Source organism: Falco naumanni, chromosome 5 (genome assembly GCF_017639655.2).
Source record: "Falco naumanni isolate bFalNau1 chromosome 5, bFalNau1.pat, whole genome shotgun sequence".
Classification (NCBI taxonomy): Eukaryota; Metazoa; Chordata; class Aves; order Falconiformes; family Falconidae; genus Falco; species Falco naumanni.
Genome location: NC_054058.1, coordinates 21,572,906 through 21,584,035, shown reverse-complemented (window position 1 = coordinate 21,584,035; position 11,130 = coordinate 21,572,906). Strand labels below are relative to the sequence as shown.

Below are 11,130 nucleotides of genomic sequence, written 5' to 3'. Positions count from 1 at the left end.
TTTTGTGAGCCATGTGTGTTTTTAAAACGGTTCACAGCCAGAAACAAAACCACACTGTAACAATAGTCATTAGAACTAAATATCCATTTCTAAGTCAAGCCACTGTGCAGTGCGTTCCAAACCATACGCTAGAAGAATCACCCACTGCATTACAAAGTTTCTTTCCCCATCTCCAGGAAAAACATGTTGAAACTGCACAACAGCACAGGAAGAGCAGGGAAGGACAGTACTCAACTTGAGCAATGGTGAGGGCTCAGTCTAAATAAAAACAAGAGCTCAGCTTCATAGCAACATAGGGCATAGAGAGTTTCTTTTCTTTCTTTTTTCTTTTTTTTCTTTTTTTTTTTCTTTAATGTTGTTTTCTTAAGTGTTTTCCCAGTGAGCTAGATTACAGTGGCAAACAGAAAAGAATTAAATATGCATTTAACAACTTTTTAAACATTCATCCTGCTTTCCTTTGCCAAACACCTGTAAGCTCTGTCAGGGGTATGAGCACTTAGGGACATCCGGCTGATGCTATAGCTTCATGGCTTTAAAAACTGAGGTCCACCTCTCCTAAGAAGTGGACTGATTGCCAACAGTACCTGTCAGCAGTGACTCCACCTCTGTCAAAAGGATTTTAATTGCCAGTATTGATGGGGCAAACTTGTAGGATGCTGGCACGGACAGCAAAGTACCTGTGCAGTCCAGTGTAGTAGCTCTCACTTTCTGTATTGGTATTTCAAAGTTTTGTCCCATCCACATCAGCATTTAAATCACCTTCAGCACTCACTGAGGTGGGTAATTAGTAAGAAGTCACTCTCCTAGTGTCAGCTCGGGGTCATTTCCTTAATGTAAATAGACCCTCAGAGGGGGCTGTTTACAGTGCCTTCTACTTTCACTTTTTTCCAGGGTGTGTTGAGGACACAGCCCCAGAAAACTTTAGGGTTAAGCCCTGATTAAAAAAAATGAAAAACAAAAAAGAGAGAGAGGAAGACAGACCCCTCAAATTTTAAGAAATTTTAAGAATGTATATAAACAGAAGTCCTCTCCCTTTCCTTACCCCCCTCCCCCCCAAATTAAATGATTTCAGAAAAATAACATATATTTATATTTTTATATATATATAAAATAAGATAACCAGAGGCACTGGTTTGCATTAGGGCTTAAATTTCAGCTAAATTAAAAATCAAATCCAGGCATTTTGAATGCCTAAGGGGCAGAAAAGCAGCACCCAAAATCATTAACTTTTGCAGCCTTTGTAATATATCCCAAACCGGTCAGATTTGTTTTTCAAAATTTTGTAGTAAAATAAAAGTGCTCTTTGAGGAAAATCTATGCAATTAAACAGTAGATGCTTAACCCCTGAAAAATAGAGGCTTATAACAGAAGTGCTGATAGACCCTTAACGATAGCATCATTAGCAGCAGGTGCTGCTAGAGTTATTAGTTTTCTAAATAGTTTTAATGTAAACAGTATTCTTAAGCTCTAAGTGTAACATAATGGTTGGGATTTGCTCTTTAATGCTTTTTACTAGAAAGATACAGCTCATTTAAAATAGCTGGTAGATACAGAAAGCATAAATATACAGTAAGTTTAGACACTGATTGTACTAAATGCAACAATACAAAGAAGCAAACAGGAACACAAATGGTAACACAATAAAACTGTATTACATTTGTGCTTCAAATATTACAATACATTATATACAATAGTCCAAAATAAACATCTCATGCCAAATGACACAAAAAGAAACAAAAAACCCAAACAAACCAAAAACCCCAAGAGCAAGCAAAAAGAATCCAGCTGTATGTACAGTACCTTTTTAATTAACATTCAACTCTGAACTGGAGCAATTTTCACTACATACAGATGCAGTCCGCCTTTTATTTCACGCAACCATTCTGTCTCCCTATATCTATGCTATTCAGTAGGTTCCTGTGTCATTTCTTATATACATGTTGAGCAAAAAAGATAAAAGAACATAGTGCTTTTTATTCTTAATGGTGTGGCAACAGATCAGCGAACCTGGGGTGCATAACCTTCTTTCATTAAACCCTCCTCATAGTCTGTCTGGCACAGAATCATGTTGTTCTTCAGGAAAAATTTGTCTCCAACGCAAAATCTGAAATTATAATAATAAAGGAAGAAAAAAGGTAGTTTCAGGATGAACGGTGTGATACGATCTTACACATAGGTATTGTACAGCAAGTGTTCACAATGTTTTTGTCCTGACTGCACAGCTAACACCTTTGCTGTCTGTCGCAGTGCTCATAGACACATGTGCACGTATGTGAAAGCCCAGCAAAGGAATTGCTCTGGTATCAGAATTAATCCTGAGCTTTCAACAAAATCTAGTGCATTCAAGTGCTTTGCTTCCCCAGCCAAAGATGTCATTCAAAGTCCACCAAAGAATGTGGGAGTCTTGGATCAGGTCACTAGCACACAGATAAAAAAAGAATAAAATCCCAGGCTACTGAGTTGAGTGAAAAGTAAATGTCCTGCTTTGATGCAAATCAGAAGGAAAAGAAAGTGATTGTATACAGTGAGATGCCCATCTGCGATACGTTAACATTTGTCTTACGCAGGTGTACCACTAAGAATTTCTCGTTACATTCCAGTTGTGTATTTTACCAGAATTTATTTAAACTGGTGGTTTTGAGAACTGTTCCTAGCATACACACAACTTTACATATATTGTAGTGCAATCCAGAGACACACAGGCAGGCATGCAGAGAAACCTTTTTCTTTTTTCCAGTAGGAGTTGATTATAAATGTAGTTACTCAGCTAACTATTTCCTCTCTTACGGTATCAGTATACCTACGTTGTTATACTATTATGTGCATCAGAATGATCTGATTGCTACAAAACGCTACTGAGATATTTCATTTGATTTTCTTTGATGAGTAGGAAAATCACATAACGTTAACGCTCCTGGCTGGCTGGCTTCAAACTTCGAGTAAAGTGGGATTTTCCAGCGAAGCAGTATGCTTGAATATAAGAAGGCTCTTCAGTGACACCCTCCTCAACCCTTCCCCCTGCCAAAGCCAATCTTTTTGAAGATACTTAGGGAGCAAGTGAATAGGGCCAATGCATAGAAAAAGAGTTTCCCTAGTGACTGCCTTGGCAGGGTTACATGCTTTTGTTTATAGTGAACTCTCTGGCTATAAAATATATTGGGAGGCACTGCTCGCATTATTCCAATTAAAATGAAAGAAAGTAACCTAAATGAACCCCTTAACACTGATGTGAATAAATGAAACCAGTTTCTACCAGCTAATTATGGATCTCACTACATAAAGTATTGTTTAATGTGTAACGGATTATAATGTCCTTTTTTGTATAATTTCCAAATGGTGACATCTTGGACACAATTAGGGTCAGATATAAATGCTTGTGTTGTTTACGGTAGATTTAACAACAGAGTAGCTATGGGAATAGCTGTATATGTATTTAATTGTAACAATTTAACCTTCAAATAGTGGTGCCTGCTGTAGTTGACCCAGTAAAACTACGTAAATGACACAGGTTGACCCGCCTGACCTCTGATAGTGGTCTCTCTTTATCAGATAGTCAATTTCTAATGATGTTCAAGCAGAAATCTTGGTGAATTGTCACAGTTTAAATTGTGTATGGAAAGCAGTCCTTTAATGTTTTGTGAAGGTGGAGGTTTAAATGAGTAGCAGTTGGACTGATTTACATTTGTGAAGATTGGAATGCTAGACAAACAGTGAACCCATTTATTTTCCAACTGGGTAGCTTTGGAAATTTATCCTTATGCTAGCTAAATAGATAGAGGGAAAATAGTGTAATAAAAAAGTGGATTGAAAAGAATTAGCTCTGCTCTTAAAGGAAAATTGGTTTGTTTATTTGTGGACTTTTTTTTTTTTTCTGTAGGATTACTGCCTGCTGCTGATGATGATTGAAAATAGAGATTATGGAATGATCCCGAAATCTTTTAAGTTATTTATGGTCAAGACTTTCATAGTGTTTACAGGTTCCTGCTATCCTTCCCACCCCAATCCTGATATATTAGGTTACTAACAACACAAAAGTATTTTGAGAAGGTATGTTGAAATACAGAATTCTTAAAGCAATGAAGTTCTTCCGTGGTTTCTCTAGTTTACATCTTTTGTATTTTTGTCCACTGATAGCAATGCTGACAAAAATTCTTTTGTGCATCTTACCAGATTAGATAAAGGAGTCTTAACCAGTGCCAATATGTAAAAGTGTTTTTCCTAAAGAAGTCAATTTAAAAAAAAAAAATGAAAAAATAGCCCTTCTTAGTTTCTCTTAAATGAACATATGGGTTAATATGGGCTAAAGCAGGGGAAGTTATGTATTGTGACAAATCAGTCACTCCATTACAGTTTGCCCAATGACTACTACTGGGTACTGGGTGGGAGATGTCCGGCTGGCAGTGCCCACCACATCAGAGGGTTACTGCCCAGCAGTGTGTCTGTTCTTGCAGGTCAGGCACTGGTGGGTGACACAACCACCTCTGTTCGCACAGCAGAAAGCACTCACTGTGAACTGTGAGTGTTATTCAGCCACGTATTCCTCTGTGTTCCAGTGTAACACAGAGCTTAGCAGACTAATTTCTTAAAAGTATTTAGTAAATGAAAAATACACTGCTGAAGTGCAATTCACTTGCACAGCAATACTTTCATATGTGATTTCGTGTAATATTGTTTGCATCAAAAGCCTGCCTGAAAGATTTTGTTTCTCAGCCCTCAGAGAAGTGCCATGGCTTGAATTAAACTGCACCAGCTACATGAGGGAGTCAGGATACCTTTCCCAATAAAAAGTGTCAATGCCTTTTAGTTTTGCTATGTTAATATGTCGAGCCAGAAATGCTCTACCTATGTCTACATGGCATTTGACAGCTTTATGCATGAATGGCTTTAAACATACACAGTTCCACAAATCATTTACCTTCCAAGTGTACAGCTGTCTTGTGGAGAGGCTGCCAGTGTCCCGTCTAGACACGCTTGGCTGTGTGATAACCTGTGGGGTGGGGGTCTGTCTGCATGGTGAGACACTCTCTGGGTTCATCTAGAGCTGTGTTTGCGTGCTGGTACTCTGTGCCTTGGGGGAAACCCATTACTTGTGATACTTACGGTCCAAATTCTGCAAACATTTTCGTATTGAGCAAGTTCAGTGACTGAAACACATTGGCAAAGACTGATGGTGAGGCTTGCATGTGCCCCTGGGTATTAAATGTGTGAATTATGCACTCGTTAGGTGACAAAGAGGTAAGAACCAGGTGAAACACATAAACATGGCATGCTAGCTCCCAAATACAATGAGACATGGCAAGTAGACAGATGAAGTATGACAAATACCCTCCATCCACACTTTCAACCTTATTTGACTCTGAAAAGCAGATTTAGCCTCTTCTGAAGTCAAAGAGCTAAATCTTGCAACTACTTCAGATCAGGTTTGCACACTCCAGGATTTAAACCTGGCTTAGCTTTAAAAGGGAAAGGTAAATTCAAGCTTAGCCTTCCACTTCTGGCAAGTGTTTTGTTGTTTGTTGTTTGGGGTTTTTTTTAAGGAATTGGCATTGGACGTAAATCAGGGCGCAGTTTGGGCACGTATATCAAATGGAGTCAAGGAGCATATTAAGATGCCACTGGGTTAGGAGTATATAACAAAGCAGAACTATTATTCTTCTAGCAGGCAGATGGTAGTCTTCAGCCTTCCCTAAAACCCTCACCCAGTTTATTTAATAGGCATGCAAGATGAACAGAAGAAAATATACAATAGGCTGCATTAACATGCCAGATTGGACTTACCACCATAAATTGATAATAGTACTTTTGACACGACTGTGACATTAGTAGAATGACCATTATAATTAACCTACATCCTAAAACTCCTTTCATATTTTACAATGGCAAAAGTAAGGCCATTTGCATTACAAAATGACCTCTGTTATCACCTTGTTTGGAAGGAGAAGGTGTGCCTAGACTAATCGCAAGAAATATAAAACTTCCATTTTGAAAAATAGCTATTTCATTGTTCAGACAGATATTTACAGAGATCTCACTGCTGTCTGTCATCTTTTCTGCTATACAGAACGTGTGTCGAGGTACTGAAAACTTCTTAAGAAAGCAAGAGAAATACCACTATGACCAAAGACGGCTATGTGTGAAGTGACTCCTCTGGTAATGTCAGATCCTTGTTGTTGTAGAATGAAAATCTGGAAGCATTTAATTGATTTCCTCCAGGACTAAAAAAGCTCAAACCCACGATACCCACTCCTTTTCCCTCTGCTCTGTGCAATCAGTGGTGTAACTTGTCCTCTGCTTTTCCTCCCTTCCTCTTTTTTTTAAAGCTGCTTTGAGTTTCTAGTATAACTCAAATTAATATTAATCTGTTTGCATCACTAAGAGAACAAAGCCAGCCTTTTACATCACAGTTCATCAGTCCACAGCTATGGTTTACTAATTCCAGGGTTCTGTCAAAATGTCCATTTATTGTCAAAGGTTGGAAAGTGGGAGCTGCGCCTGGGTTTGTGTATTTTTACCAGTACAATGTAATATATATACACACAGAATTCTAGTTCAATTTACAGCAAAAACCTCAACTTCGTGTGCGCTTTTCATTTACTGTTTTTTTAAAAGCAGGTATGGAAAATGTATTCATTTTTATTCTAAATTTAGAGACACTCATTGAAAATAAGCAGTATTCAGGTCTTTAGAATTTATAAAATGATCAGTCATGCAAAAATTTAATGTTGGTGTTTGAAGTAACGATGTCCCTGGCATTGCATTCCCTCCCCCTGGCTTGACAGAGAACAAAGACGGCATTGTGACGGCATTTTACAGTTTATACTGGAGGTAAGTGTTCACAGCTACATCAGGACAGCAGTTTGAATGAGTGTATAACCATTTTCAGTCCAATTTCCATTAAAAGAAAGGCTTTTTTGGATAGAAGGATAGAACAGTTGATTTAAACTCCCCTCAGTGATAGCAGATGGGGGTTTTAAACCATATCCTGAGTTGACTTCAAACGGCAGAGAGAAAATATCACAGAAGTATGGAACAAGCTGCTAAAGCAGCCGACAGAGAGTGAAAGGAAGGACACAGAAACTCCGGAAAGTGGGAAAGCCAAAGGCAGACTGACATCATCGCTGTAGTCAAAAGTGTCAAGCGAAGATACAGCTGAGCCCACTCACAAGATTTTCCACTCCATTTTGCTAGTCACACACATGCAACCTGACAAAGTGTGAAAGGCAGTGTCTGTTTACAGGTTTATTTTTCCAGTGGTTTCCTTTTTTTTTTTTCCCTTTAAATTTTCTGCAGAAATTAACTGTAATAAGGCTACTGCCAACATGAGGTTAAGTGCTTCAGAGAAGGAATTTGTTTACAGAGAAGAAAGGGAAGCACTCACACCATTAAGATGACTGTCACTAAGCTCTGCAGGTATTTAGGAGATGGAAAAACTTCAAATTAGGAGTAAGGTGGACAGAGACATGAAAGATAAGGGCACGCTAAAACCTTTAGGCTAGAAGAAGAGCTTAATATTCACAAAATCCCTACAGCTTTAAGCATCAGTATCAAGAAAAAAATGGGGAAAATATGTCAAAAAATGGCTGGATGGAGCAATTAGATCCTAGAGCTGAATAGCTTTATGAAAGTGAAAATATGAGACAGTGCCTATTTGACACTGGGAGACTAGACTTGGTGGCTCAGGAGATCTCTTTCAGTCCTGTCTATGTCTACAGTCCTGTCTACAGTCTGTCTTCCTAGATTACAGTATGTGAGACAATGCGTTTTTCTTCTCACTCGGAAAATGTAGCCTTCAGGAGGCCAATAAGAGGGGACAGGCTCGTTATGAGTCAGTTCAGAGACAGAGTTCATGGCCAAAACAAAAGTCCCCTGAAATCCAGAGGGTCTAACTACCATCCACAATAAGACTTGAGCTGGATGGTGAGTTGTAGATACTCAAAAATAATAAAGAAAACAGTGAACTTGTACATAAAAGCAGAAAAATCACTAAATCTTTCACAAAAAGCACTAGGCAAAAATGCCAGGCCTCCCTCTCACTGGGCCAGGATCAACTGTTTGAAGAGTAGGACTATGAGGGTCATGCAATAGCAAGCCCGAAGAACAGGCTGCCCCAAGGACTGGTGTGATGTGAGTTAATATAATTATTTGCTAGCTTGGAAGGCAGAAGGGACTGGAAGGAGCAACCAAGGACAGAACGTCAGAAGTACCAAAAGTACCAAAAGCAAAACCAAAGTAATGCAAGCTGGAGAAATGATTTAGTCTACTCATGGACATTGCACATATTCTGTTAGGAAAAAAACCTGAATGGTGGATAAGTGAAGATCTGAAACATGGAACTGAACATAGAGCCTTATATACTCTGCAGTAGTACTCAAAATATGTTGTACTTTTATTGGTATAAAGAATGACCCAAACGATTTAAAATGTAATAAGAGGAGAGAACATGAAGGTGGGCAATAAGGTCGAACATACAGGTCTTACAATAGCTGGTAAGCCTTGCTACTTCTCTTGGTGATTTTTGGCTATTACTGATGTGTTTGTAAATAAAAATATTCTCTATATTAACAGATAAATTACACATTAGGGATAGTGGCTAGAGTGAGAGGAAAAAGCAAATCTAAACCCCCTCAATAACACTGTTTTGCATACAAAGGGGCAGCATGGAATAAAGTAAGTTAAAATGCTATCTTATAAACTCATCCTTACTCAGAATCTGCTGTTTGGTTTTGATTAGCTTAACTAGAGGAATTAAAACAGGATCCTGAGAAGGACAACAGAAATTATTAATAGCATGGTGACTGACAAGATTAAGTTTAAAAGAAAAAAGTGGTTTCATAGTAGATATAAAAAAAGCCTTCCAAAACTGGTGATGGGTCAGGTGTCTAGCATTTTTGGGTTTTATTGTTATACAAGTAATGAAAAACAAAAGATTTAAAGCTATTTATTAATGAGAGAATGTCATCAGTGGGATGTTTTGTCATAGGAACTACAGAAGAGCTATGTTGGAGCATCCACGAAACAGGATTTATGATAAAAAACAATGAAATTTATTCTTCAGAGTGCCATTAGCCCCAAATTGTGAGGAAGAAAGGTACTCTACAGGCAGTCTGTCTTACTAGGCTCCATGAGAGCTATTGCAATATGATCAGGATAGGGCCAATTTTGAGAATTTCTTGAAACTTCTGGAACTGCTCCCTGTCTTGACTAGATGAACTAGACTGTATTTCAGGTAAATCAATGCTTTTGTTCCCAGCCTAAGACTCCTATAAGACAATTTAGGCAACCCTTCAACCAAATTACATAAAAAGTAAAAATCAAACAAAAGGTAGCTCAGTGGCCCTAGGGCACTGAATGATGTATATTAGCTGCAAAGTGTAATTGTACATTAATTCACACTTGTAATGGTAAAAAAGGAATATAAAAAATAATCTCAACAGCTTCCCTTTTTTGTGGAGGGGGGCGAGGAGAAAAAGAAAGTTCACTTGCTAACGATGATGAAAATCTTTTGCACTCTGGGTAACAAACATTGTCTGCTTTGCTTGACTGATGAAGATTGGCTGACTTCTTACATTATAGAAGTTTGTCTTGTATGGGCTGAAGTGACAAGACAATAACTAAGTGCTAATTGTGCATAACCAACTCTAAAGATATGCAGCCCCATTATGGCATGTAATAAATGAAGCGAACAACAGAAATATATTAGGTGCTTTAATAATGATACTAGAACTGTGGTTTGAAAAAAACAGGGATGTGAAGGGTTTAAGAAACGAAACCTAGGAGTGTGCATGTGTCTTACTTAAGTCAGTACTACAGAAGGCTCAGCCTGCCTTACTCTGAATACAGCCTCTTATTTCTGTGGCAAGACAAAATTGATATAGGACTTTAAATAGCATTAGAACCTATAATTACTTTGCATTATTATATAGTTTAAGCAGTGGTTATTACTTGCCTGGTATTTTAATTTCCCATGCAACATGATGAAAAAGGTCAATTTGGCTTTTTTTAAAGAGCGTAATTGTAGTGTGCTACACTTATTAGCAGCTGTACATTTTATGGTTCTTTAGGGATGTTTGATTTTTAAATGACTACAGTGTTACAAAATAATACATTGTAGGACAATGTGTGTTAGCACAGCTTATTTAGAGCTGTATCTAACTTTGTCATGTTAGACTACTATCTTCCTAATTTTTGTTTCTTCCCTAGAAATGTACATCGTGTTTCTTCCCACCTGAAAATGAAAAAAAATATTAATGCTATAAAACTCTAAATAGGATCATGTAATAACTGAAAAATAACTGCAAATAACAGGTGCATTAAGGAATGGACATAATTGGTTCTCTCATTTCCTAGGCTTCATAGAAGTCATTGGCAAAGCTGCTAGCAGCTCTCGTGGAGTCAGAAATGGAGCTCTCGTGAAATCTCTGACAGGATTTGGTCACTACTCTGAATGTAGTTGCTATAAATTCAGCTGTATTTACCTCTGAAAAATTTAGCTGTTACAATTCTATCATTTTTGACATTTGTTCTGCAACTCTAACTTATGGGTGATGCTTCAGAACAAAGTGTCGGGTTTGGATCCTTGGGATTTTTATAATCTACAGTTAGGATATGGAAATAAAAATAGAACACAAGAAGTCCAGTGCTGCTACAGAGAAAATGGTGGGAACAACACCTTTTAATTTTAAATGATTACAGTTCTAGCAACAAGAAGAAACAACATGTACTTTAAAAGAAATAAATGTCATAAAAATGAAAAATTAAAGTGAAATTAATGTAATAATGACAAATGGTACTGCTATGCTCTTCTGCAGAAAAGGATCTCAAAGTCCTTTATAAATATTAATTAATTAAACTTGACAGCCTTTTGAAGGAGAGGGAGTAATATTACTCTTTTTTATTGATGCGGGATTTGAGGCACAAAAAGTTTTCTGGCCAAGGTCATGAAAGATTTTCTGTATCAGTCCCAGGAAAAGTTCCAGGTCTTACTCTCAGTGTTGGGTTTCCACTACTGGTAGATGTTTCCTCTTCACTTGAATGTATGCTCACACTAGTGCCGAATTAGCACTTAGCTTATGGAACAGACCCAAGAAATTCTCTTACCTCTGATTACAAAGTTGACATGCAAAACAGTCC

At 37.7% G+C, this 11,130-nt stretch overlaps 1 protein-coding gene across 3 annotated transcripts in view; it reads right to left on the bottom strand.

Moving 5' to 3' along the window:
* Positions 1-1,421: 1,421 nt before the first annotated feature.
* Positions 1,422-11,130, bottom strand: part of LMO3 (LIM domain only 3) — a 57,660-nt gene continuing 47,951 nt past the window's right edge. For all 3 annotated transcript variants that reach the window (XM_040593866.1, XM_040593867.1, XM_040593865.1), the window contains 2 exons: positions 11,098-11,130; positions 1,422-2,104 (listed from right to left, as the gene is read on the bottom strand). The exon at positions 11,098-11,130 is cut by the window's right edge and continues 93 nt beyond it. In XM_040593866.1, the coding sequence (XP_040449800.1) occupies positions 1,999-2,104; positions 11,098-11,130 (139 nt within the window). In that variant the 3' untranslated portion in view covers positions 1,422-1,998. The remainder of the gene's footprint in view (positions 2,105-11,097) is intronic.